Source organism: Xyrauchen texanus, chromosome 20 (genome assembly GCF_025860055.1).
Source record: "Xyrauchen texanus isolate HMW12.3.18 chromosome 20, RBS_HiC_50CHRs, whole genome shotgun sequence".
In the NCBI taxonomy this organism is placed as follows: domain Eukaryota; kingdom Metazoa; phylum Chordata; class Actinopteri; order Cypriniformes; family Catostomidae; genus Xyrauchen; species Xyrauchen texanus.
In genome coordinates, this window is record NC_068295.1 from 35,222,153 (window position 1) to 35,248,689 (window position 26,537).

General features: G+C 40.8%; 1 protein-coding gene across 2 annotated transcripts in view; it reads right to left on the reverse strand.

The window, feature by feature from the left end:
- LOC127660699 (E3 ubiquitin-protein ligase UBR2-like) overlaps window positions 1-26,537 on the reverse strand; it is a 58,148-nt gene that overhangs the window by 17,027 nt on the left and 14,584 nt on the right. Inside the window, exons 9-31 of one of the 2 annotated variants that reach the window (XR_007972670.1) lie at window positions 25,087-25,194; window positions 24,632-24,720; window positions 21,864-21,962; window positions 19,958-20,121; window positions 19,463-19,562; window positions 19,250-19,378; window positions 16,473-16,656; window positions 15,953-16,014; window positions 15,759-15,869; window positions 15,589-15,654; window positions 12,893-13,015; window positions 12,719-12,782; window positions 12,480-12,604; window positions 10,896-10,948; window positions 10,709-10,811; window positions 10,578-10,626; window positions 10,118-10,272; window positions 9,362-9,464; window positions 9,153-9,262; window positions 6,069-6,149; window positions 5,802-5,983; window positions 5,480-5,685; window positions 4,755-4,848 (exon numbers count right to left, since the gene is read on the reverse strand). Coding sequence is in view for 1 of the 2 variants with exons in the window: in XM_052151069.1 (XP_052007029.1) it covers window positions 4,755-4,848; window positions 5,480-5,685; window positions 5,802-5,983; window positions 6,069-6,149; window positions 9,153-9,262; window positions 9,362-9,464; window positions 10,118-10,272; window positions 10,578-10,626; window positions 10,709-10,811; window positions 10,896-10,948; window positions 12,480-12,604; window positions 12,719-12,782; window positions 12,893-13,015; window positions 15,589-15,654; window positions 15,759-15,869; window positions 15,953-16,014; window positions 16,473-16,656; window positions 19,250-19,378; window positions 19,463-19,562; window positions 19,958-20,121; window positions 21,682-21,780; window positions 24,632-24,720; window positions 25,087-25,194 (2,560 nt within the window). In the remaining variant the exon portion in view is untranslated. Of the gene's footprint in view, window positions 1-4,754; window positions 4,849-5,479; window positions 5,686-5,801; window positions 5,984-6,068; window positions 6,150-9,152; window positions 9,263-9,361; window positions 9,465-10,117; window positions 10,273-10,577; window positions 10,627-10,708; window positions 10,812-10,895; window positions 10,949-12,479; window positions 12,605-12,718; window positions 12,783-12,892; window positions 13,016-15,588; window positions 15,655-15,758; window positions 15,870-15,952; window positions 16,015-16,472; window positions 16,657-19,249; window positions 19,379-19,462; window positions 19,563-19,957; window positions 20,122-21,681; window positions 21,781-21,863; window positions 21,963-24,631; window positions 24,721-25,086; window positions 25,195-26,537 lie in introns of both variants that reach the window. The other variant, XM_052151069.1, reaches the window with a different exon arrangement.

Consider the following 26,537-nt stretch of genomic DNA (forward strand, 5'->3'; position numbering starts at 1 on the left):
AAGCTGCAGCCCAAGCTATAGGGAAGTGCATGGCCACGCTGACTGTGACCGAGAGACATCTGTTCCTCAACGCACCGCTCTCTCCATCCGGTCTCTTCGGCTCCGCGGTGAGTGGTATCACTGACCGGTTTTCAGAGGTCCAAACAGCCACACAAGCCATGAATCTCTTTCTTCCTCGTCGCGCTAACTCCTCTGCAGGCCGCCCACGTGAGCCTCCTGCACGAGCCTCTTCACAGCGCCCAGCTCAGCAAAGCCAGACTTCTCAGCGTCGACAGGGTGGCCGCCCTCGATCGCGCTCAGACAGCCGCCGCAGACCGCCACCCCACGGGCCTCGGCCTAGAATCGTGCTGAAACCTGAACAACCGAAGTCCTCCTAGCTTTGTTGACAAAACGACGGATCAGTCCCGCCACGGCCGGACCACCGTCAAAGCTTCGCCCCCTGTCAGTCCCCTTCTCTCAGGCTACTACAGTGGTAGATTCAGCAGCCAACAAGCCGGTGTTAACACCCGCTTGCCTGCGCTCAAACGCCGTTTTCACGGCGACCCAAAGAAATCTTGTAAAGAGCAAACATGCCCTATGTGTAGAAAATGTGCCCACAACCCAGTGTTCACCCCTACACACAAGCATTACACATCCCGTGTCCCTATCAGAGCACACTCACATAAAGCGGTTACGAACCGCTCGAGTGTTAGAGTTAATAAACGTGCCCACGAGCCCGTGTGCGCGCCCCTCCTCTGCCCGCTCTGTCACACGGCCAGCAAACACCTCTCCGCATGTAAGTCCCGTGCCTGCTCGCACATCACTTATCAGATGTGACTCTTTCCCCATTTACCCCAATCGGGAAGTCACTCACAGAACAGCCTGTCTCTGCTGTCTGCGAGCAGTCATGCATAAACACACTAAGCGTGCTCACACATTCTGTTCAGCCCGCTGTGTGCGGCAATCAGGGCGATTTGGCCATTCACCCTCTAACATTACGCTTCAAAGCCTGGGAAGATATTCCAGGGATATCCGAATAGGTGTTAAGCACAATAAAACAGGGCTATTTGCTACAGTTCGATCGCCGTCCTCCTCGCTTCAGAGCTCGGCTCGAAACTACTGTGAACACAGAAGCAGCAAGCATGCTTCGCTCAGAAATAGCAAACCTTCTGTGCAATAGGGCCATAGAGAGAGTGCCGCCGCCTCTGAGCGAGTCGGGGTTTTACAGCCGTTATTTTCTTGTCCCCAAGAAAGACGGCGGCCTCAGACCAATATTAGATCTCAGGGTATAGAACAAAGCGCTTGCAAAAAGACCGTTCAAAATGCTTACAACCAGCAAACTCCTTGCGCATGTGCGCCAGGGGGACTGGTTTATTTCTCTCGATCTGAAAGATGCATACTTTCAGATTCAGATAAATCCCCGTCACAGGCCTTTCTTGAGATTCGCCATCGACGGCCAGGTTTATCAATACACCGTCCTTCCGTTCGGCCTGTCCTTAGCACCCCATACTTTCACGAAGTGCATGGACGCGGCGCTCGCACCCCTGCGGAGTCAGGGTTTGCGAATTCTGAACTATTTGGACGATTGGCTGATTTTGGCACAATCACATACGGAGCTCCTGTCTCACAGGACAGTTCTCCTCAGTCATCTGAACATTTTGGGCCTTGCAGTCAATTGGACCAAGAGCTCACTACAGCCCAGTCAGGCAATTTCCTTCCTTGGAATAGAACTAGACTCAGTGGCAATGACGGCTCGCTTATCTACACAGCTGCAAGCAGTGTTCAGCGACTAGCCGCGTCCTTTCAGATGAACAGCCTCACGCCTCTGAAAAAATTTCAGAGAGTGCTAGGTTACATGGCCTCAGCCGCAGCAGTACTTCAGCTAGGTTTACTGCGCATCGCTCGCTTCAGCATTGGCTAAACACCCGCGCGTCTCGCCGGGCTTGGGCCACAGGCCGCCAGCCGATCAGAGTGACTCAGACCTGTATATCAGCTCTGCAGCCCTGGACAGTGGGCGAATGGTACCAGCGGGGAGTGACGATGGGAGCTGTATCTCGCCGAAAAGTCATTTCGACAGACGCGTCCAACACGGGTTGGGGCGCGGTCTGCGAGGGCTCTCTGGTTTTTGGCCTATGGTCAGTTCAGGAAAAGCTCCTTCACATAAATTGTCTGGAAATGATAGCGGTCGAGTACGCGCCCGCTCGTCACCACGTCCTGGTCCGTTCGGACAACAGATCTGTGGTATCCTATCTAAACCGTCAGGGCGGTGTCAGATCCAGGAACCTCTTCCATCTGACGAAACGCATACCGAGTTGGTCCCAGTGCCACCTGCGCTCGCTGAGGGCGACGCACGTGCCAGGCCACCTGAACGACGGCCCAGACAGACTGTCCAGAGACAATATTCCCGCAAGGGAATGGTCCCTGCACGCTCAAACAGTCCAGACGTTATGGCGCATATTCGGCAGAGCAGAGATAGACCTCTTTGCGTCAGAAGAGAACTCTCACTGCCCAATATTTTTCTCGAAAAGCGAGGACGCACTGGCCCAGGACTGGCCCAACCGCCCGCTTTACGCCTTCCCTCCCGTCTCGCTATTGCCACAGGTAATGCAGAGGATCAGGGAAACGCGCCACTCGGTACTCCTCATAGCCCCGCGCTGGGAGAATCAAACATGGTTCCCGGAGCTTACGCAGCTGTCACTGACAGCCCCGTGGCCCATCCCAGTGAGAGCAGATCTCCTCTCGCAAGCTCGCGGCACGATGTGGCATCCCCACCCAGAGTGCTGGGCGCTACACGCGTGGGTGATCAACGACTACCCGCCGCTTTGCCAGGAGTAATAAACACCATCATACACGCTAGCGCCCCCTCCACGAGAAGACTCTATGCGTCAAAATGGTCTGTGTTTTCAAAATGGTGCACCGACAGAGACCTGGACTCACGGACATGCGGGGTATCGCCGCTGCTCGTGTTTTTACAAGAGCTGCTGGATAAGGACAGATCCCCATCCACGCTCAAAGTGTACGTGGCGGCCGTCGCGGCGTTCGCTGAACCCCTGCACGGCCAGTCACAGGGTAAAAACGAGCTGGTCATCCGCTTCCTCAGGGGAGCTAGAAGGATGAACCCTCCGCGCCCCCATCGGTTCCTATCTGGGATCTTTCTATAGTTCTCGAGCTATGAAAGCCCCTCCCTTCGAACCGCTTCAATCCATGGATGTGAAACACCTCTCACTTAAAACCGTTTTTCTAACTGCCCTATCATCAGTTAAACGGGTGGGAGATCTTCACGCGCTGTCTGTTAGCGCTGCGTGTCTTGAGTTTGGACCAAGTGACTCCAAGGTCATTTTAAAGCCTAGACACAGCTATGTCCCCAAGGTGATCGGTACTCCTTTCAGAGCACAGATCATTTCCTTGTCGGCACTACCAGCATCTGATAGCGAATGCAACGCCAATCTCCTTTGCCCAGTCAGAGCACTGAGATTGTATACTGCGTGCTCTGCATCTTTCAGACACTCAGCTTTTTGAGCAGCTTTTTGTTTCGTTTGGAGGGCGCACCAAAGGTCTCGCCGCCTCGAAACAGACACTGTCCAGATGGATAGTGGACGCTATTGCTGCCGCGTACGCGTCAAAAGACCTACCATGCCCGCTAGGCATTAGGGCTCACTCCACTAGAGGCATGGCCTCCTCGTGGGCATGGTCCAGCGGGATTTCCATTCACGACATATGTGTGGCAGCGGGCTGGGCTTCCCCCTCCACCTTTGTCAGATTTTACAATCTGGAAGTACCCGCTCTGCAGGCTAAACTGCTAGCGGTTTAATACGCTACAGCTCCCCTGGTGAGCTGCATTAATGGGACACATTCCACACAGACTGGCACCACCGCTCTGTCTATGTGCTTATGTACTTCACACACACTGGCCCGCACTCTTGCCGGCCAAATATTAATTCCCCACTCACAAGGGCTCCCCCGGGTCCCCCTTAATTCCCTGGGGCTCATGCAGTGGATGCTTGGCACGCACAGCATTGACAAAGGGTTCCCGTAGCGTAAGCTAGCTTACGCGATACGAGAGAACCTCTCGTAAGAGAACGAATCGGTTACTAACGTAACCTCGAGGGAACGAGTATTGCTTAACCGGCCGGGCTCACGCCACGAGCGATTTTTCGCTTCATTCAATGAAAACCAGGGTTCCAGCCTACGAACTACGCTTATATGCACTCTAGTCACGCCCATTTTGGCGGGCTTTGATGCAGTGAGTGCGCGGACGCCTCTCATTGGATGCGAGTTTGCCCAAGCTCGTCTATAGGCTGCAGCAGTTGCCGCAGAACAACCTATGAGCTCGCTAGCTAGCCCGCTCAAGGTCTGCAGCTGTCGCACTGCCTTGACAATTGATACAAAATTAAGGATAATTTTTTGGCTTCAATATCTCAGAAAAGATGAATCTTTCCCGTAGCGTAAGCTAGCTTACGCAATACTCGTTCCCTCATCTAGAGAGAACAGAGGTTACGTTAGTAACCGATTCGTTTTCTTTTTTGTCAACTTTCATACACTTTCATATTATCCCTCAGTATCAAATGCTATTGTGTTGTGATTCATCTTGTTTGGATCATGGCTTAGAACTCTTAAATTAAGAATTTTTTGAAACCACTATGAAGAAAATGAATGGGAAAAATACTTACGGAACCAAGGTCACTGGAAATGTGGGAAGTTATATACTGTCCCACTGACAGGAGAAGGACATTTCTAGACATACCTAGCCGTATGTGGTTCAAGATGATTCTTACCTCTGCCAACAGTGCGAGTGCATGATGTGTCCACAGCTGCCCGTGTGTGTGCCAAATGACAGGTCAGGGTGCATGAACAGAGGGTCATACTTATCTGTAACACAAACACATATAGACATTAACAAAACGGATGTTTTCAAACGTATAACCAAAAATACAGAGAAATGTAGACATACACTAAAAGTAAAAGGTTTGGAGACACTTGCTGGGTTTCTCTTTAATCTTACAAGCCTTTTGACTAAAGGGTCAAGCACTGATATTTAATATTAGCTTTGAATGCAAATTGTACCTGTTTGTCTGAATTTCATTTTAAAACAATTTCATTTAAAACAAAAAGATAAAAAAAATTATGTATGAGCTGGACTGAATGGTGAAGAAAAAGCAGCAAAACAATTTCCAACAAACAAGCGAACTCCTTCAATGCTGTTTAAAAAGCAACCCATAATGCACCTCATGAACAAATTTGAGAGAATGTCGAGCGTGTGCAGACATGTAATCTAGACAATAGGTGTCTAATTTTAATTAACAAAAGTATGGGAATTATAAAGTGCCCCAAAACCCAATCAAAAATCTTACATTTCAGATTCTTCATTGATTCAATGAATGTATTATTACTTTTGTAGACATTTAAAAATAACAATAAAGATTGAGTAAGTGTGCCCAGACCTCTGCCTGGTGGTGTGTTTTTCATTTGCCTGTCAGATGATCCACACACTCAGACTGACCTGGGTTGTGTGGCGGTCTCTTGCGGTTCTTAGACATGACTGTGGAGCGCTGGACAAAAGCAGCGAGCACCATTGCTCTGCCGTCAGACCTGATCTCCTGCTCCTCCTGACACAAAATGCACGTCACCATCTGCCTCCTGTCACTGCCACCTGCACGCCACCGCCGCGGGCCCACACACACCAAAACACTGTCACAACAACTGGGGCTATAAAAGCGAGAGAAGGGAATTATAGAGGTGTCTGTCCCAATGCTATGCGTTTATAAGGGCCGGGCCCTTCTATACTGAATATGTACAATATTTTCCCCACATTAAATGTGTACCTGTGCTCCAGTGAGGAGGAGGGGGAGGTGTCCAACTCCTCCAGGCTCTGCTGGAACAGCTCTTTGTTCTCGTTAATGAAGTGTCTCTGCATCTCTGACATCTGAGCCATGATCTTCTCCCTGCGCAGTCGTGCCATCTCTGCTTTTCTCTTCCGCTCTGCCTTATCTTTATCACGCACAGTCTATACACAAACGTACACAACCAGTGTGACAATAATGCAACATTAATGTATCATGATGCAAGCGAGTTGTCCTTACTAGACTCACCTCCTCTTGACTGTGCCCAGAGCTGTCAGTAGGGGGCGCACTGGCTGTGCACTCTCGTGTGGTCTTGATGTTGGACACCGTCTGCGGACACATAAGTAGAGAATGATTACAAAATCTGTTTATTTAATCTGCATCGTTGCTCTTTTGATTTGAATTGTTTACGGTATGTAATTTTTTTCTTTGTTCTTTAATTTCAGGCTGTTTACTTCATTTATACTTTAAAAACATTTACCTCAGAAATACCGATTAGTTACAAATGTGTAATTAATATGCTACATCTTCATTAGGATGTAAGTTTTTGTTCTTGGTATCAAGAACTATGAATTCTCACGACTACAAACATTTTGGAATTGGAAGATTTTCCCAATGGTTATCGGTGTATATTGGGATTTTCCAATATAAATAGGGCTGCTCATTGCACAATAGCCTTTAGATGTGTCCCAAATTACACAATATACACTTACAAAATATACTATTCTCTCAGCCATGTAGTGTATGAATTTTCAAAGTGTAGCAGATGGAAGTGACGTTTCAAGCGCACGTGATGTGTTGCCGCTATCTTTAGTGCGTTGGCCAACCTCAGTTCAACACTTGTGTCTTAAACAACATACATATTCACACAGCTTGGGATGACGTTAATAGGGGTCACATTTGTAAGGTACTGTCTTCACAGATGTTTCACTAGCTGCTACATTCTTCATTATTTACAACTGCTTTGTCAGACCAGCAGCGCAGACAAGTAACTCCACCCCTTCTGATATGGATGGCAAGTCGCGTGTGCCGAGTGCATAAATTGTCCAACATTCCACGATGTTATGCCCCCTTGTGGTTTCCCAAAGTCATTACGTCAGACTACATTGACTGAAATGCAACTGGCTGTAAATTGAAAGCAAACAAATTAGGATTCTAATTCAAATGTTTGCTGTTGTTAATATATCGATGCCTCAAAAAGATTATCGATAACATAATGTGCCAAACAATAATCAATATATCGATATTTTATGACATCCCTAAATTTTGCTATCGTGACAACCCTTGTTGCAGGTAAACATAGTATTTTTGAGCAAAACTATGTTTTCTGGTTTGCTTTAGATTTAAATCAGACAAATAATTAGTACTACCATTAATACTTTTGGATAATTGGAAATTTAGACCACAAACTCTAAACACTGGCAACACATACCATCCTCTGCTGCCTCCTAGTGGACAGTTGCACTATTTATACAGTCATTCTAGAGACAGGTGTCTGAAGGCCGTGACACACCAAACAAACATCAAAGAAATAGCACCGACTAAAGCAGACTGTGGGTCAGCTCAAGTCGCCTGCGTCTAGGTCAAAAAGTTGCTCTTAAACACACTGCAAATACAACACCCGACGGCCAACTAACACATCCGATCTGCACCTGCGTACGAGGAAATAACTTTCCGTACCAGCAGGCAGAAGTAGTCTGTATTCGTTACTCAAAACGGGAAACCAGAAGAGCTAGTGACTGCTGGGATACAAAACATAAAGCAGCGCTTGCTTACCAGAGCTGGACTCTCCTGAATCATACTGATTAATTCATCTTCACTTGCCTGATTCCAGACAGCAATGTCTTTTGAAAATATTTGAACATTGGAATGAGAAATGCGAAGAAATGAGAAAAGCGCAATGTGTGTTCTCTCTGGACTTCATCGTTTGCTTGCTTCGTCACTTCCGTTTTCCTTCTCGTGCACTAGTTCGCTAAGCTCAACAGCCAATCGGAATGACCCGACTCAGCGACGCGCTCCGCTACCGATTCAACATGCTCAACCGGCCAAAAAAACAAAAAACAGATTGGGACCGACTTCAGCTGATGGTGCGGACGGAACACACCGTAAAAACTAGCCAGACAGACGCACACTGACGGCAAGACAATGGCACTTTTGAGCAACATGAGAATAGGAGTTTTGTAAATGTTTAATGTTCTGTTATCCACCTTTTTCCTGGGGTCTTACTGGGGAAACAGATGTGGTGCAACTTCCTCAGCAAATCATTCTAGCGCATTCGCAAGCTTCGGCCGCAGTCATTTTACACCATGTTTACAGTTGGTATTAAGCCACGTTTAGGATAATCCAATACCAAATGGTCAGTGCTAAATATAGTTGTAAACGGGGTGCAAAATGTTTTGTAATTGGATCACAAAAAAAAGAGGTAGTCAAAAAGGCATGTTACCACATCTCAGGAGAGGTGTAAACATCTTCCTGTAGCGCCACCTCTCAATCAACTGCAGCGCCGAACAAAAAAGTAAAAAATTACATACAGATTTAAAAGGTGATAACTGTACGATCGGACAACTTGAGAAAGCGATTACATACCCAGGCATGAGAACGTCACAGCTCTTCCTCAGTGTCTGTCTGATTACATCATGCAGGGTGACAATATGACAAGCACACACATCTGAAGCTAAACTAACAGAGGTACTCCACTTAAACAACAAAAATTTTACATTTGTTTGAATTACATCGGAGAGAAACAGTGCACCAGTTTTGTTTGCGCCTTCTTTGTAGTTTATTATTGTACGCCGTTTCAACACAGTGACAAAGTGACTGATGTATGTCATCATGAAATCAGATTGCCTCTCCTAGAAATCCCAACACTGCATTTAAAAGAAAATGGACATATGCCGCAACAAAACTGGTGTTTATTTGATAATGGAAGTAACTCCCACATTTCACGCCAAGCATCACAGGATGTAGGAAATGGAAGATATTGGTATTTAAAAAGATTGTCTGTTATGCTGGAGTTTTGGGGGTTACCACTGTGGTGAACCAAGTGAAACTCGATTCCAGTCTTACACTTGTTCACATGGCACATACTATAGGAATAAAATAAATTAAGATGGACCAACATATGAAAATGCGTAAACCCTTTGAGTTTGACAAATCTAGTGAAGTTGAGTTAAAACTACAACAGTACATTCATTTGACCTAAACCAACTAAATTATGTTGGCTCAATGAAACTACCTTAATCTGAATGAAAGACAAAAACATTATTTCTACAGTTCAATTAAGTAAGGGTAATGACTTTTTGAGTGCAGTATCGAGATGGTGATCTGCTTTACCTTGAGGATCCAGCGAATCATTTCCTTGTGCACCTCCAGATGAGGAGCGTTCTGCAGGGTCTCCAATAAAGCCATGATACTGGGAGTGTTACCAGGAGCCTCACCTGGCCCTACAATGAAGACATCAGGTCAACTGTCTAATCAAACATGAGTGAGTGTGTGTGTGGATAGAAGACAATAATGCAAAGCCATTAAACCGAGAGCCTTACTGGAGATTTTGAGAGTGAAGTTGAAGCTGGTAACATTATCTTCTGTGCTGCTCATGAGATGCTGCTGTTCTTCCACAAGACCCATGCCTATCAAATGCAGCACCTGAAGGAGACACTAACACTGAACTCTAGACTACAGTTTGCCTGCATAGGTGATGTTTAGAGGCACGTAAATCTGGGGGAGGGTCTCGGGACGACACCAAAATAAACCAGCATGTACAGTATAATCCAGTATGCGGTGTTGTTGTGAATTTGGCAAATGAAACATTTAACTGAAATTGCCGTTTTTTGAGAACGAGTAGTTTCTGATCAAGTGTCATCACATTCATGCATTATATCATGAATTAACTAAAAAGAACAATATTTATAGCACTTACAAATATTGCTCAATGTTATTTATAAATGTACAATTGTTCATTGCAGTTAGTTAAATATGAACCCTCAGAGGACAAGGACAATCTTCCAATTCTTTTGAAATCTGTGGTGCTTCCTGTGAGGGCACAAGTTCTGCAGGCACAGATTCCATGAGGGTCACATTACATGTTGATAAGATGGCCACTTCCTGTTAAAGTGGGCGGTACTTGGCCAGAAAGAGCAGCAAAGTAGACCAGACTTCATGCCAATAGTCAAAATTCTGACTTAAAGATATAAAGTATATCAACTTATGACCTACTCGTGTATTGCCAAGATGGCATAAAAGGCAAATGCAGATGTCTTCATTTGTGCAGGTTTTCTCTCGCTCATACACAGACGTACCCTCTGAAGCATGGACTCAGACCAGTGTCCTCCGCTGGGTTCCATGGCCCACTGCAATACAGCTCCCAGAATGCCCAGCAGTACATCACACTGTAGGATGTTCACAAGGCTGGCAAACAGCGAGCAGAACCGAGAAAGAACTGGAGGAGGCAGAGCTAAAAACGCACAATAAAATAAAAATCAGGTCCAATATCTGGACTGACATTATGAACATGCATTGCATTTATAGGCTAAAATACATGTAAAACTTGGCCGATTTGAGCAAAAATCTTGCTCTCCCCTTATTTCTTCATGATATTCCCAAAATAAAATAAATAAATCATTTTCACCTACATGGGAACTATAAATTAATCGGAATGCCCATTCCCTGACATGTGTCTGCCTTTTGCACAACCTCAATTTTTTACCCATATAAAAATATATAATGAAAAAAAATATTATAAACATTGAATTAAAATACCTGATTCTTCCCCGTTTTGCCTCTTAATATTTCTCTGAGCCTCTTCAGCCTAAATGACAGCAAGACAATTCATGTAAAATGGGTTTAAAATCGAACAATTGTGCTTTGAGCGTTGAAACATGCAGCATTACTTTAGATTGGTCAGCTCTGGAGTAATGGTGGAAGTAAAGATTGAACATCTTTGCACACTCTGGCCTGAGCTTATAAAGTCCTCTGCCTGTCACACCAGGCTTCCTGTACAACACAAATCACATAGGATTACGCACAGAGGCAAAATCCAAATCTTAGTTCTACACATCTTTAAATCAGGACACTCACTTAAACAAAGCCACACTATCGATGACCCTCTCCATGCCTGTCTCCTTATTCTCCTGTGGGCACAAGATAGAGGCTAATCAGTTTTGCTCAATTAGACAGGTAGTGTCTAAAACGCCACTAGGTGGCAGTCATGTCCCAGATAAAGAGGTTTAGATTTGCTTGTCTGTCCTTTTTAACAGGTACTTAGTTTTCAGTCTCACTGAAATGATCCAGTAATTAACATGTTGTAAATTGTAATACATAACTCAATCTTTTCCTGACAATCAAGGTAATTGTAAGACTCTAGCAGCAATTTAAAACCATATGCAACCATAAGATCTACTGTCAAGCCAATGTCAGTCTCTGCACAATGATGTAGATTACAATATGCAGATTTTAGTAATCTGAGGAAGAAAGAATGGACAATGTTTGGAAAGCAATTCTTACTGCATTCACAGTAGCCGGCTGTAAAATTAGATCAATTCAGACTTCCAACCTGAAATAAAGTGGATTATGCAATTCTTGTAATAAACAGGTTATTGCACATTAAGGTTTTTAAGAATTATTGAACCTCGCAGCCTATCTTGTAATTTCCCATAAACCCACATTAAGAATTTGGACAACAGTTTACATTTAGGTTCCATTTGTTAACATTACTTAACATTATTTAACATGAACTTACAATGAACAATACTTTTATAGCATTTATTCATCTTGGTTAATGTTAATTTCAACATATAGCAATACATTTGTAAAATCAAAAGTAGCATGTTAACAATAATGCACAACGAACTAACAATGAACCATCGTATTTTTATTAACTAACATTACACAGATTAACAAATGCTGTAAAAATATACTAGTCATTGTTAGTTCATGATAACTAATGCATTAACTAATGTTACATTTTTTTGTTCAATATACAGATGTTAATTGTGGGAAACAATGAATAATAAGCTTGAAACTTGCTTGTTCATTCCTGTGCAGTGCCAACTAACACATTGGTTCTGGAATATTCATTTTCGAAACCAAATTCACTGTCAATATTAAAAAAATCCCAACTGCATCCAAGATACATATCTAGACAGCAAGTCTGTATGAAACATAGTCTTTCAGGCTGAAGAGAAAAAGAGGAGTTGTAAGATGGGATTTAAATGCATCATATTAAAAGAGAACCAAATGCACAGTGATAAATTATTCCATAGCCTCAGGGCTGGAATAGAGAAGACACAAAAAGTTGTCTTTCAGTTATCCAGGAAGAAAACTATACTCCAGCACATTCTATAAAAATGGCAACAAACATTGTGCAGAAGTAATTCATCCCATTGGGTGCAAAGGGCTTATTAATAAGAAGCTGCAGCCCTGTACATTTAAAACAGAAGGAACAGAATTATTGATTTGACAGACTTTTATATGTACAAATCAAACAAAGTTTAACACTGTATTAAAGGTGATGTGGGTACTTTTTTATGTTCAAATATTTACAACACACAACCTCAGTAACACACAACCTCAGATTAGCCTAAGATGAAAGCAATTTTCAAATAATAAGCAGCACTGAAAGATGTTGGAACAAAGTAAAGACAGCTGTGAGGATTGACTCACATTCTCAGGCAGGGCTTTGACCAGCTCGCTGTGGGCCATGGGTCGAATGCACAGCTGATGAACAATCTCTCTCTTTATCTCATCAGTGTTCTCCACCTGACCAACACCTGCTGTGTATCGCTCACCTGAAGAAACAAAAACACATGCGTGACTCATTTATTCACTTTCTACTGTGTCTGATAATCATAACTGACAGCTTTAACAAAGCTCTAGTGGGTCAAATATTGATCAGGACTCACCGACGACCATAATGACCAGGTGCAGCATCTCTTCAATTAGTGTGTTATTCTGCTGAACAACATCCTGATAGATTGAGAGAGAAACATGCATAGTTGGCAACAGAAATAAAAGAGTGAGAGGATAGAGAGAGAGGCAGTAAAAGGCAAAAAGATAAGATTGCTAGGTAAGAAGACCTTGTTAGCGTTCTCTCTGCTGCATCTCTTCCTGAAGTCTGGTGCGCTGAAGATATGATAAAGCTCAAAACGACTCATCACAATCATCAGGAAGTGGTTTGGATCCATCATGGAAGCTCCAGCCTAGATAAAAATAAATGAATAAAAACAAAATAGTACATGATCTATAAAATCTCATCAAAACACACACAAATTATATTATTATTTGCATTGTGACATTTTCATGACAATAAAGCATTTTTGTCTGCAAGCGCATTTCATTTTGACTTCCAAGGAGGCGACTGATTCTGGCGCTGACGCCCCGTATGTGAATCCTGAACGCAGATTTACGATTGCTGTAACAAAGCGGAGAGCCACAGTCTGGCGGCTTATTAATATGGTTGAGGATGAGAGTTTAAGAGATTTAATGGGCATTACAATGAAAATTCAGCCTATAGGGACTAGCTCTTTCTATTAGTCAAACTCTAAAAATTATATTTTTAGTCATAAATGTTGCATCACCATTTAAAAAAAATAAATAAAAATTATATCCAAAACAAGCTTATATCATCTCCTGTGTTTTTTGTTGAAACATTTATACAAGCAATGAATACAAACCAAAAAGTACAGAATGAAAGCTTTTAAGCTCACGCAAAGCGAAGAAAAATAAGCCACTTATAAAGTAGGCTGACCCAGTTAACGTACAAGATGCATATAATAGTTATCATGTTTATATTGTAGCTCATGTTTTTGTTGAGAAAAACAAGCATATCCACATGCTCAGTAAACTATACTCATTTATACACACCAGTTTAATTGATGGAATCTCCCTCCACTAGCAAAGTCTTTCTCGGATGCCATGTTTGTTGTTTACAGAAGTGTTGCGGTATTACGTTGCCATGGGAATGCTGCTTTCTGACGAGCTGCACATATACGAGAGTAAATTGTACACCGCTTATACGGTATATTTAAACAGGAAACCAGCTTTCTCACAGGAAGCCACATTCTCACAATAACCCGCTTATTTGGTGTCCATCTAAACATACTGACAGAACCGTTTGCTCAACAAATGTGATCAACGCGTGTCCAAACTCAACAGAGCCACCCAGTGCATTCTGTTATAACTGTGAGTTTTAGTTTGTGTGTTCAGGATTTAACATGCATCTCAATGTATACATATATGGCCAGCAAAGCAAAACTTTGCGAAATTCAAATAGTATATTTACTATTCGAATAATTAATTGCAGAATGAATATGTGCACATCCCTAGTGGCCAATAAGTTGGTTTGCATTTATAGCGTTGGTGTGTCTGCGTCGTTCTGCGACTACACAGCCAAAGTGTTAATTATGCATTCATAAATAAACAAAAGCAATTTAACACGTGGAAAAAGTATTTATTAAATTATTGTAGCATTAAAATAGAGTTGAAAATATGTGAACATGTTGAAATCTAGGTAGGCTACATAATATTTATTATACATGTTGACTGTATTGCAGGGAACAAATAAATGAGAAAAATACAGTATGCTTGCTCTTGAGTCGCTAAAATAACAATAACTATTTTTGTATAATTTTGAGGTTCCATGCTGAAAAATAAATCATAAAACTAATTAGTAACTATATCTCAATTGGCGAACACTAAATAGGTGTATGTTTAAAGACTTTACAATGCATATAGTCAATAAAACCAACTCTTACTAGGTGCTTTTTAATTTGCTAACACACTAGAAGTGTTTCATTTCCATAACTTATGAATTATGATTATTTTGTGCACAATACTGTCAAACATCATCATGCAGATCGAAAAGTTTACGAGTAGAATACAAAACATATTGTTTTACTTAGCCCTGGGAAAAAAGCTTTGAGCATATAAGCTGTAAACAGATATCTTGTGTCACATTTCGCTTGTAACTTCATGTAACACAAACAGAACATAAAAACAGCATATGCTTCCGATTAAGACAATTGCTTTAATGGACCCCAGTCCAAATGCAATGTGATACAGATACTAAAATAATCTAGGTAAAATGTGACTTTGTTATCATCATCCTGGGGGGCGGTCTCTTGTTACAAAGTGCACCAATCACAGCTGTTGTCATCTCCATAGATGCGCAGTTACATTTTTGAAGAGCTGTCATAACCGCCATAGCCATGCGTAGCCTACAGCGTAGGTTTGCCTCAGAAGTATAAATTGGCATTTAGATTTTGTGAATCATTTAATGTTAATTGAATTGGTGATATTCAGTGCATTTCTATCTTTATACTGTGGAAGGCTTTGTTTGGAAAATGTTAAAGCATTATATTGTTAAATATTGATTTGATTTATTTCCGTAAAAGGAAAGCAATGCATTTTGACAGGAAAATAAGCATATTTAGAGTTAAATTTCAGAACTTTTATAAGTCAGCGATTAATCACGATTATGAAAATGTATGCAATTAATCGACTAACAGCACCAATTACAATAAATGACTGTTTTACAATTATTTAATTTTAATATCCGATTTATTTTTATAACAATGAGATTTTTACAGCAATTACAATGAAAACGCTTAATTGTCATAAATATGTCACAAAGAAAAAAAATAATTCAGTTGCAATGCAATATACATTTAGCATTATTTTGGGGTAACATATGACCTGAAAGACTAATCTACCTACAATAAATGTAGCAATGTTTTATTAGAAAAGCTTCAGAGGTTGTCAGAATAGTACTGACCTGCAGCATGATGAGGTCTTTATCAAACATCTCCATCCTGCACTTCACATTGTGATAATAATAGATCTGTAATGACATTTCAAAAAAGACAAAATCACTATAGAAAGTAACAAATATTAACAACACAAATGTTAAACCATCCAACAACAAAAAACGCAAAAGCTTCTTGCCTGATTGACCAACGAAAAGCCATTTCTTCTCCACATCCCAGCATGCACCTGTGCACAGAGCACTAAGCAACGAAGTGGGTGCTCAATCAACATGGGAGGACTTAGTTCACTCTGTGTAAGGAAAGAAGGTCTCAAGAAGTGCCAAGACATGTATGAAAGGCCGAAATGATCAGGAAAAACTAAAACAAACTTACCAGTGGCAGCTGTTCAGGGAAACGATAGGCCACATCTGTTTTGCTCAGCAGAGCATGTAAACCTATGGGGAGAAACAGAGCAAGCTCAGTTGATCCATGTAGTGCATGTATATTCAGCACATACACAATGTAGTGCTTAATCTTGTTCTGTAAACACGGAGTTCAGTTATTCACGAGAGTGACAATAGCGTTTTTTTAACCTAAAAGAATTCAGGAATTTGAAAATAAAATAAAAAAGACGGAATAAAAATGGTTGGACGTTAAAACATCTTTGTCTGCTTTTGGCAAAAATAGCCAACACCAAATGCTTTAACCTGTTGGCCCTTCATGTTTCTTGAGTAGAGAAAAATAAAATCGCAATTTCAGAAGTAACTCCTGTATTTTGCACGCATGCACACACAAAGAGGGTTAATCGAGGGGATTCACACCCACGCTGAAAGGTGGTTGTCACTCCCAAAACTTTGTAGTGCATATGGGGCATTCTTGCACTGTTGATTATGTAACAGCATGTCCATCCCACCTGCTAAAAGACGGGACACGGGCAGGTGAATGCTGACTTTCTCCTGAGAGACGCAGTAGCGGATGGTATCCACGGAATGGCCGCACATGCTGAGGGTGATGGGCTGCTCTCCATCTGTGAAACCACTGTGGCAGTGAGTCAGCACACTCAGGCACTTCTTATAGGCTTCAATCAGCACTTTCTCCTGTACAGACAGCAAACACACTCATGTTGTATTATGGACTCCATGTTGAATTATGGGTAGCCAAAACACCTACATAACACAAAATGATTCTTGGTTAATTTTTACAGTTTTTTGCTTTAGTTTGTCCTTTAAAGTTAATCAATATGCCTGTGTGTCATATTCATTCATTTTTGTCCATTTAAAATTGGCATGCAATTTTAGACAACTATGTGCAAAAAAAGGGGGTCAAACTCAAATTGACCAAATTTCCAAATATTTAAAAAAATGTATAACCATTTATTAAGCAGGTATCAAACATATACAAGATAAATAATCATAAAATAAAACATGAGTAAATAGGGATGCACCGAAAGTTTTGGCCGATAAGATACCAATTTGATCAAACTATATCACTGTATTGCTCAGAAATTATGTTTTAAAAATGTACAAAGAGGTACAAAAGCTTTTTATTGTACAAAAAATAAATTCCCAGTGAACATGGATTGGATCTGTGGAAATCTAGCCAAATTTTTAAAGAGAGCCAGCAGAAAGGAAGTCTCAAAATTCAAATGAATCAAAGGAAATGTGTGTATCTCTTGTTCCACAAATGCACATTCAATGCTTCACAAGAACAATTTATGTTTGATTTGGAAGATCTCCCTTTAGTTGCACACACAAATTGTGATGCATTTGCACAAAAAGGAACACTTGTATTCACAAATATGTCTCTATTTGTACAAATCCCAACACATTCATTTCATTTTGAATTTCACATACACAAGTTGAAAGGCATTTGTCTGTGGATTGTAAGATACATTTGCAACATTTATCAAATTTATGGATAAGTAGGCGGGCATTTGTTAATCATTTTGAGTCTAATTTCAACCCATACCTTTTCTGTGTCCCGCAACATTTCCCTGACATGCATGATGCACGCGGGTTTGTTTTTTGTGCATCTGATGTCATCATGCTTAAATTGGCAAAACCGCATGCGCACGTCATTTTACCTCCTCAACATGTGCGGACCCGAGCAGTTTATCTTTCTCTCCCATGTGAACCGTGCCACAGTTCCAGTCCAACTAAACTCAGACCACCTCCTACAGATAGTCTCGTGTCCTGTACTGCGTGCAGTCTGCAAAACAGTTTTCACATCACCAAATTTTCATGCAAACCATGCTGTTTCGGACTAAACTGCCAGCATGAAAGCCCCCTGCTTTTGCTCCGGTACACTGATGTGACTTGTGACAGAAAGATCAAGGGACATCAGTGACAATCAGCGCAGATCTTCTCTCATCTTTTCCATTAAAAACAGGAGAATGTATGTGATACTGAGACTTTTAATGATTGCTCAACAAGTGAATAATAACACTGCTCAGATTCACAAGCAAACATCACCATAAGCTTAATTAACATGGCAAGTTATTACATACAAAAATGTAAAGCCTTATCATATTCAAACAATAATGTAAATATGAAATGTACACTATCCAATTCCTTGTACACTATCCATATGAACCAGAGCAATCGTGAGCAAAATGTTCTAGCGTTAATGAGGTGCCAAATGCGACACCACATGGCGCGCAATGCCTATTCACAAACAACTCAGTTTACGCAGCAATGCATTTTACATACTGCTGCTCCGCACGGGCTCTAAGTAGTGCTTATTCACGTTGCTCCGCAATTGCACCAAACTTGAAGAATTATTAGCACACTTGTACTGCTGAAAATATTAGTTAGAAAATTCCATTACTTTTCCAAAACATTCAGTGTTAACTTGTTTTTCCATGACATTTTCAGGTCTGGAAAACACAATTTCTAAATTCAATGACATGAACCCTATTTAATGGATATCATACTGATATCTCAGAAGTCAAAGATTGCTGGTTTTGAAGCGTTTTGGATGGTTTTACCTCATCATTTATAGGTTATTGCTGCTTTCACAACTGTCATGTCTTTAGCGACGGTTTTTCCTGTGAGAACGAGAATTATTATAAATTACATATGACATGTTGAGGAGTGCCAACCCTTCTACATTCTGTGGTTATCATTATTACTGGATTGTGCATTTGAATTCACAGTTTTCACAAAGTGTGATCATTATAAATAACCCATTGGTTTTTTATATCGGCATTTCATGCTTAAAAACGATTACATCGGCACTTCCCTACGAGCAAATAGTCCTTGTGAATACCTGAGCTCTTGAAATGAAATCTGTATATTGAAGCATGAGCTACCTTTCTTGAAGTAACTAGAGTTGTGAATTCTTCATGCCTTTGAAACTTGTTAATTGTCTGTCTTTTAGAGATGGTTTAGGATATTGCATTACATAATGTGCATTGTTACGTCAACAGCGTGAGTTACACATTCTGACTAGAACACGGTTCTATTTACCTGTGCATTTGCTTCATTTCTAATCAGTTTCTGGATATAGATAATTCATTTAACATATTTCTTTATCATAATTATCCCTCAACAATAAGTTTAAATTATAATGGTATAATGGAAATCTTTTCTTGTATTCCTTATTGACAAAAAACATGTAATAATAATAATAGTTTTCAATTTTATTGACTAGATTAACACTGCTATAGAGCGCATGCCTGACAGGACTCACATCACTCGCACACCATTCCTGCATCATAGAGATTATGTGTGTGAGCTTCATTTGTAAGGTGAACGCTGCCTCCCATTCCGGCTCCATCTCTATGTGCTGCCCCACTTGACGCACTACCGGGTCCATTCCCTGCAAAGAGAACACACACAGCTCTTTGAGTGTCTAATCTCTAACCCTTCACACAAAACCCTCTGGTCAGATTGGTATTATCACCTGCATGCATTTTAGCAGCTCCAAGAAAGCATCAAAACCTTTCAGAAACTTCTCCCTGAGTTGGTCAGCCCACTCTGTTGGACGGCTTATCAGTACATACCTGCAGAGAATGACATCATGAGAACATTCATACACTCAAAGAGAGAGGGGAATTTAAGACACTTCTCAAGAAATAGGACTGTATTAAATGTGCATGAAGTTAGGGTTTTGTTTAAAAAAAAAAAAAAAATGCAACCAACAGGATTTTAAAAATCCTCTATATGGAATGAAATAAATAAAAAAAAAACCTTGGTTGGTTGCTTTAAATGTTGGCAAGACAGACCTTTCTTGTCTAAGTGGGCAGTTCTTGGCCAGAATAGGCTGCAATGTGGACCAAACTTCATGCTAGTAGTCAAGAGTCTGAGTAAGTCAGAATGGATTTGGAACAGCGGACAAATTTGAAGAGAACACGATTTTAGGCTAACAAACACACCCATATTCCTCCCAGTATCTTACTTGAGGTCTCCTATTAGGCTCTGGACTCGGCGGAATTTGAATGCCTGTTGCGCTGTATAGCGTTCAAACTGAAAGCGGCCCTGCAGGTCTCTGTGTCTGAGGTGGTCCACAAAGGTGCGGATAATGGTGGTCATAAGGTTCTCTTCTGTGATCAGCATCCGTGCCTGAGAGACGGACAATGAGGAGGTGGTTGAGAGACCAGGGACACTGCCCACAGCTTGTCAAAAAGGCTAAATTTATCCGTTTCTAGAGTGCCATTACGCTCTCTTTCAAAAGTGAAGATTAGCTTGACTAATCTGATTACGCGTCATTTATGTTACATGGTGTTTGGCATTATAGCTTTATCTGCCCTTGATTAGTGTAAAATAACAAAATGTACAATGTGACCAACAAACTGTCACCCACTTAAAGGTCAATACAAATGTTAGTAGTGTAACCATTTTGTGTACATATCCACAGGTGCAATGTGAGTGGAGCCTTTGAATTAATTCTCTAATAGAGCAAGCAGGCAGATATGCATGGGAACACAGTAGAGTGGAACAAGAAACATTTATGAAACAGCAAACAGAATGTAGGAAAAGGAATAGAAAATGGGAAAAAGAGGAAAGATGAAGGTATAAGTAGTAGAAAAAGAACATGAAAAGGGAGAGGATAATGGTATGAGAATATGCAGAGAAGATGTAAAGGGATAAGTCAGAAATGTGAGGAAAAGGGGAACAGTGGAGGAAGAAAAGTTAAACAGGAAAGAGAAGAGGCAGAAAAAAAGAGAAAGAAAATGAGAGAAGATGAAAAGAAGAGGAAGAGAAGAGAATTGGGAAAACTAAGATGAAAAGGTGAAAGAGGAAAATGGGAAGAGAAGACAGAGACGATGGAAAGGAAAGGAAAAGTGGAAGGGAAGATGGAGAGAAGAGGAAGAGAAGTGGTAAAAGGAGAGAAAGAAGAAAATGGGAGGAGAAGATGAAAAGGAAAGAAGATGAAAAAAAACATGAACAGGGAAAGAAAAGGGAAAGAGAAGAGGATGGAAAGGGAAGAGGATACAGAAGTGGGAAAGGACATGAAAAGGGGAACAGAAGAGGAAGAAAATAGGCAGACAAATAGAGAAAGAGAAGAGAGAAGATGAAACAAATAAGTGGAAGAGAAATATTAATGGGGAGAGAGAAGATGAAAAGGAGAGAAAGAGGAAAATGGAAAGAGAAGATGAAGGAAATGTAAGACTAAAAGTTGGAAAGGAAAGGGGGAAGAGAACAGTAAGAAATTAAAAGGAAAGATATGGGGAAGTGGAAGAGGAAAATAGGAAAGAGGAAAAGTTGGAGAGGAGAAAACAAAAAGGGGAACAGAAAAGGGAGAAAGGATCAAGAGGGAAGAGAAGAGGCAGACAAAGAGAGAAAGAAAAAATAAGTCGAAAGGAAGAGAAAGATAAAGGGGAAAAGAAGAGGAAGAGGACAAGGAGAGATAGAGGAAAATGTGAAGAGATGACGAGATGATGAAAAGGGAAGACACAAAGGAAGTTGGAAAGGACAGGAAAGGGGGAAGAGAAGAGGCAGACAAAAAATAAAAAACAAGTACAGAGTAATAAAAAGGGGAAGAGGAAGATGGAAATGGAAGAGGATACAGAAGTGGGAAAAGGAGATATAAAGCAGAAGGGAAGATGAAAAGTGAAGAGAAATCACAAAATGAAAAGGCCTCTTCCTCAAAGCAGGGCGTCTTTCCTTGCATGTACTTACCAGAGAAGGCACCGTGAACATTTGCACAGAAAGGTCAGTGACGGAGAACTCCCTGTCGTGGTCGTCTTTCACATAGTCACCCTGCATGCGCTCATAGTTCTGCAGGCAGCAGTGATGGAAGCGGAGGAGAGGAGAAAGAGGCAGAAGAGAAAGGAGAGGTATGTGGGATTGATGGTACTCACCACAGTGGGGGCGGTGAAGAGCTGCACTGACAGAGAGGTCACTGACACTACACGCTCGTGATCATCCTCCATAAAATCTGTTTGAAGGCGCCGGTAATTCTAAGGGAAGGGGGGTAAGGGGGCACATTCACCTTCCAGGTCAGAGGTCAGGGGCCATCATGGCCTGCAGTTTTGTCCCCCGACTAATTTCTATGTCATTGGCATATGTTAAGTAACATCACAGCAAAAGTCAGTCCAGAGAACGGTATACCACTGGACATGTGGAGCCTGGGGATTTGAGTTAAAGCTGACCTTGCTCTGTTTTTTTAGCAGACTAGAGTTGTTTAAGCCAAGTAATTTGATTAAAGGTTCGAAACTCTGCCAGCACATGCTATCAGTCACACCTGAGTGCTCTTGGCACAATGAGAGACACAACATGGGAGGTCTGAGGACTACAGTGGAACAGGGAACCAAAGAAAGCCAGAGTAATGCTGTAGAGTTACACTAATATATATATATATATATTAGTGTATTAAACACACACAAACACACACACACACACACACACACACACACACACACACACACACACACACACACACACACTGAACAGGAAAGATTTGTCTTATCCTCACAGATCTATGCTGGATCAAGATGAGTGTGGGCACATTCAACATTACAGGAGGACATGGGTAAAGTCAAATTCAAGGATCTGTTGTGAAACACTGTCTCAATTCCATTTAAACACCAAGTTGTGCTAAACCTTCTTGTACTTAAACACAACAAAAACTGTAAATTCATTGAACTGAAAAGCAATACTTAACATACAGGTTTATCATGAAGTTCCGGAAAGTCAGTAGTGAAAAACAAAAGTATTATACATAATTTTATTCCCTGCTGTAATGCCAAATTATCCACATGCAAACCAAATTAAAGCAACATCAGATGAGAGCATGAACCCATTGCCAATGCAATGTTAAATTTACATAATTATGATCTAGATTCAATATAAGCAGTGTTGGGAAGTAATGGACTACATGTAATCTGGATTACGTAATCAGATAAAAAGCAAATTAATTGTAATTAGATTACATATCATTTTAAATGAGCTATTGAGTCCCAGTCAATGCTGTGTCTGTGTGTTTCTTTTTTGCAGGTTCAGCTGATGTGACTGGGGTGTGGTTTGTGTAAGTATAAGCACCACGCAGTCATCATACCGCTCAGGAAGGAGACGCATTCTGTCTAGAGATGAACGCAGTTTGATGCGAAAAGTGAAAATCAATCCTGGAACAGCAAAGGACCTTGTAAAGATGCTGGAGGAAACAGGTAGACAAGTATCTATATCCACAGTAAAACGAGATTTCTATTTCGACATAACCTGAAAGGCTGCTCAGCAAGGAAGAAGCCACTGCTCCAAAACTGCCATAAAAAAGCCAGACTACAGTTTGTAAGTGCACATGGGGACAAAGATCTTTTTGGAGAAATGTCCTCTGGTCTGATTAAACAAATTGGCCATAATGACCATCGTTATGTTTGGAGGAAAATGTGTGAGACTTGCAAGCAGAAGAACAGCATTCCAACCGTGAAGCATGGGGATGGCAGCGTCATGTTTTGGGGGTGCTTTGCTGCAGGAGAGACTGGTGCACTTCACAAAATAGACGGAATCATGAGGAAGGAAAATTATGTGGATATATTGAAGCAACATCTCAGCCAGGAAGTTAAAGCTTGGTCGCTAATGGGTCTTCCAAATGGACAATGACCCTAAGCATACCTCCAAAAATGGCTTAAGGACAACAAAGTCAAGGTATTGGAGTGGGCATCACAAAGCCCTGACCTCAATCCGATAGAATATTTGTGGGCAGAACTGAAAAAGCATGTGTGAGCTAGGAGCGTACAAACCTGACTCAGTTACACCAGTTCTGTCTGGAGGAATGGGCCAAAATTCCAACAACTTATTGTGAGAAGCTTGTGGAATGCTACCCAAAATGTTTGACCAAGTTAAACAATTTAAAGGCAATGCTACCAAATACTAAGAAAGTGTATGTAAACTTCATACTCACTGGGAATGTGATGAAAGATTTAAAAGCTGAAATAAATAATTCTCTCTACTATTAGCCTGACATTATACATTCATAAAAAAAAGAGTTCCTAACTGACCTAAGACAGGCAATGTTTTCTACGATAAAATTTTAGGACTTGTGAAAAACTGAGTTTAAGTGTACTTGGCACCATCTAAGAGAAAGTCCACTGGCTGCCCTTACTCGCTCGCTATACGTTATTCAAGGACCCGAAAGCAGTTGCGGAACACAGACGATCGCTTCACGCTCATATCTGACCTCTAAGTATGCCAGACTGTCAACATACAAAAGCAGCTGGACATCTGATATCCTTGGATTCTAGTAGGCACGGGTCAATGTTTGATTTGGGTGGTATGTGCTGTTCCACAGATGTGTGTCCCTTAGTACACGCGCACACACACACACTCATACACGCAGTATAAATATGTATGTAATAAATTGTTTGTTAATAAATTCTGTATAACATTTTTCATTGTGCTCTTAAATTTCTTTGTGTGCTCCTACATTTTTTCATTTAGGAGCGCATGTACTCCTTGGGAAAAAAGTTAGTGAAGAGCCCTGTTGTAAATGCATAATTATAATATCTTTCACTACTTCCTTTCTGGGGCTTCACAGCCTACATTAATGAAGTTATGATATATTACTGCCAATCAAACACTGTGGAGAATATTTAATAAAGATAGGCAGTGTTAATGTAAATGGATGTCTTACCCTCGCAAACTGAATGGCAAAAAGCTTCTTGTACTTTGGATCCATGAGCAGGCTGCTCATGAAGAGCTGGTGGTAAACATTTCTTGCTCCTGCAGGAAAAGCAGGTTAGAGGTTTCCAACAAAACATATCAAGAGCATTTCCGGTTTGTATTTCACCCCAGTAGCAAGAAGTCTGTACTTCTTAAAATGTAAAAAAAAAAATATTATAACACTGAATCACCATTGAAAATAACGGACAACATTTTGATGTTTTACGGTAATGAGAATTTAAGCAGAAAATGTGTGTAATTGTCATTAAAATATCACAATGAAGAAAAAAATATTAACAGTTAAAATAGGCATCATTTCCTTTTCAAAATAATTTATACATATTTTCATACAATTCACTGGTCTGCAGGTTTCTGCAGTGTTGCAGTATGTCAGAAGAGCTGATGTCAGCACACTCATTCATTCACCTTTCCACATCTTGGAGTCACAGAGCATGAGTGTGTCCACTAAAGAGGAGTTCTCTCCCTCCAGCCCTCGCTGTAGCCCCACCTGACACAGGATCCTCCTCAGAGCATCTGTTGGGTGATAGTAAAACACATTAATTTACTGTAGCCGCTTCTACATGTTAAATGCCTTTATTTTATAAACCAGATATGCAGCAGGTGACTTGGCCAAGATTCTGTCAAGTGTATAATGCAATGGCTTTATAAGACAGCTAAGCATACATGTCAAGTACTACTGCTAGACTTCAAGCATGACAAACAATGTTACTAGGGATGCACCGAAATGAAAATTCTGGGCCGAAACCGAAAATCCAGGATGCACTTGGCCGAAAACCGAAACCGAAATTTTTACCTATTTAAAAAAAAAAAAATGTTGTGTATAATTGTATTAATTTTATACTTTTTCATTAATTTCATGAATTTAATTAATCTGAATTGAAAAACTACAAACCAATAAAATAAATCACACTTTTATTGAAAGTAGCACAACAAAATTGGACAAAAAATATATTAAAACTATATTAAATATTATTCTTCTTTCAGTTCTGTAAAAATCAAATTTTACAGATTTTATTAACAATTATCCAAATAATGTAAAGTTTTAGAAAACTATTATATGCACAACAACAGTCAAGTAATAAACTTAGCTAGCATCTTTCAAAAAGTTTAAATATGCAACAGTAATTTTAATTAAAACAACAGGCAGAACACAGAATGGTCTCTATTCCACTGATCTATATATAACTATAATATATAATTATATATATAGATCAGTGCTCTATTCTGTTTATGTAAACGTATGTACACTTTAAGTGAAAATGATTGTGCAAAACAACAGTGCAAAACAGCAGTAATTGAACTAAATCCAACCTCAACTGTAAACGACAGATGTATCCTCAAGTGAAGAACAAGTGTAATGTAATTGCTATACACATCATATTGGACCGCTTTCTATTTAAGTACAAGTGACAGGTTTCTCTTCAAGAACAAAAGTTGCTAAACGTTCTGACAGTCTCTCCTGTCTGAAAGCTCATCAAGAACATGAGATGCTGCACTGAACAGTTTCTCACTCTCTGTGCTGGTGCTTGGGCAGATAAATACCTGTGCGCAATCCGCGCAAGCAAACGAAAGCGGTGTTTGTTTATGCGCCCGTAGTCAAGGAGATTGTCGCTTCTGGCGTATTTCAGCTATACGTCTCAAGTTGTGTTGTAGCTGCGCTAGTTGTGACATTTTCCTGTAGAATCTCTTGCTGTATTCTGTATATATATATATATATATATATATATATATATCTTGAAAGTTCTGCTGAATAAACACTGCAGATCGCAAATTTGATGTCCTTATCAGAAACTTTGAAGAATTTCCACACCGCTGACTTGATCGGCCTTTGTTTGGTAGCGCCGTTGTGGAATTAT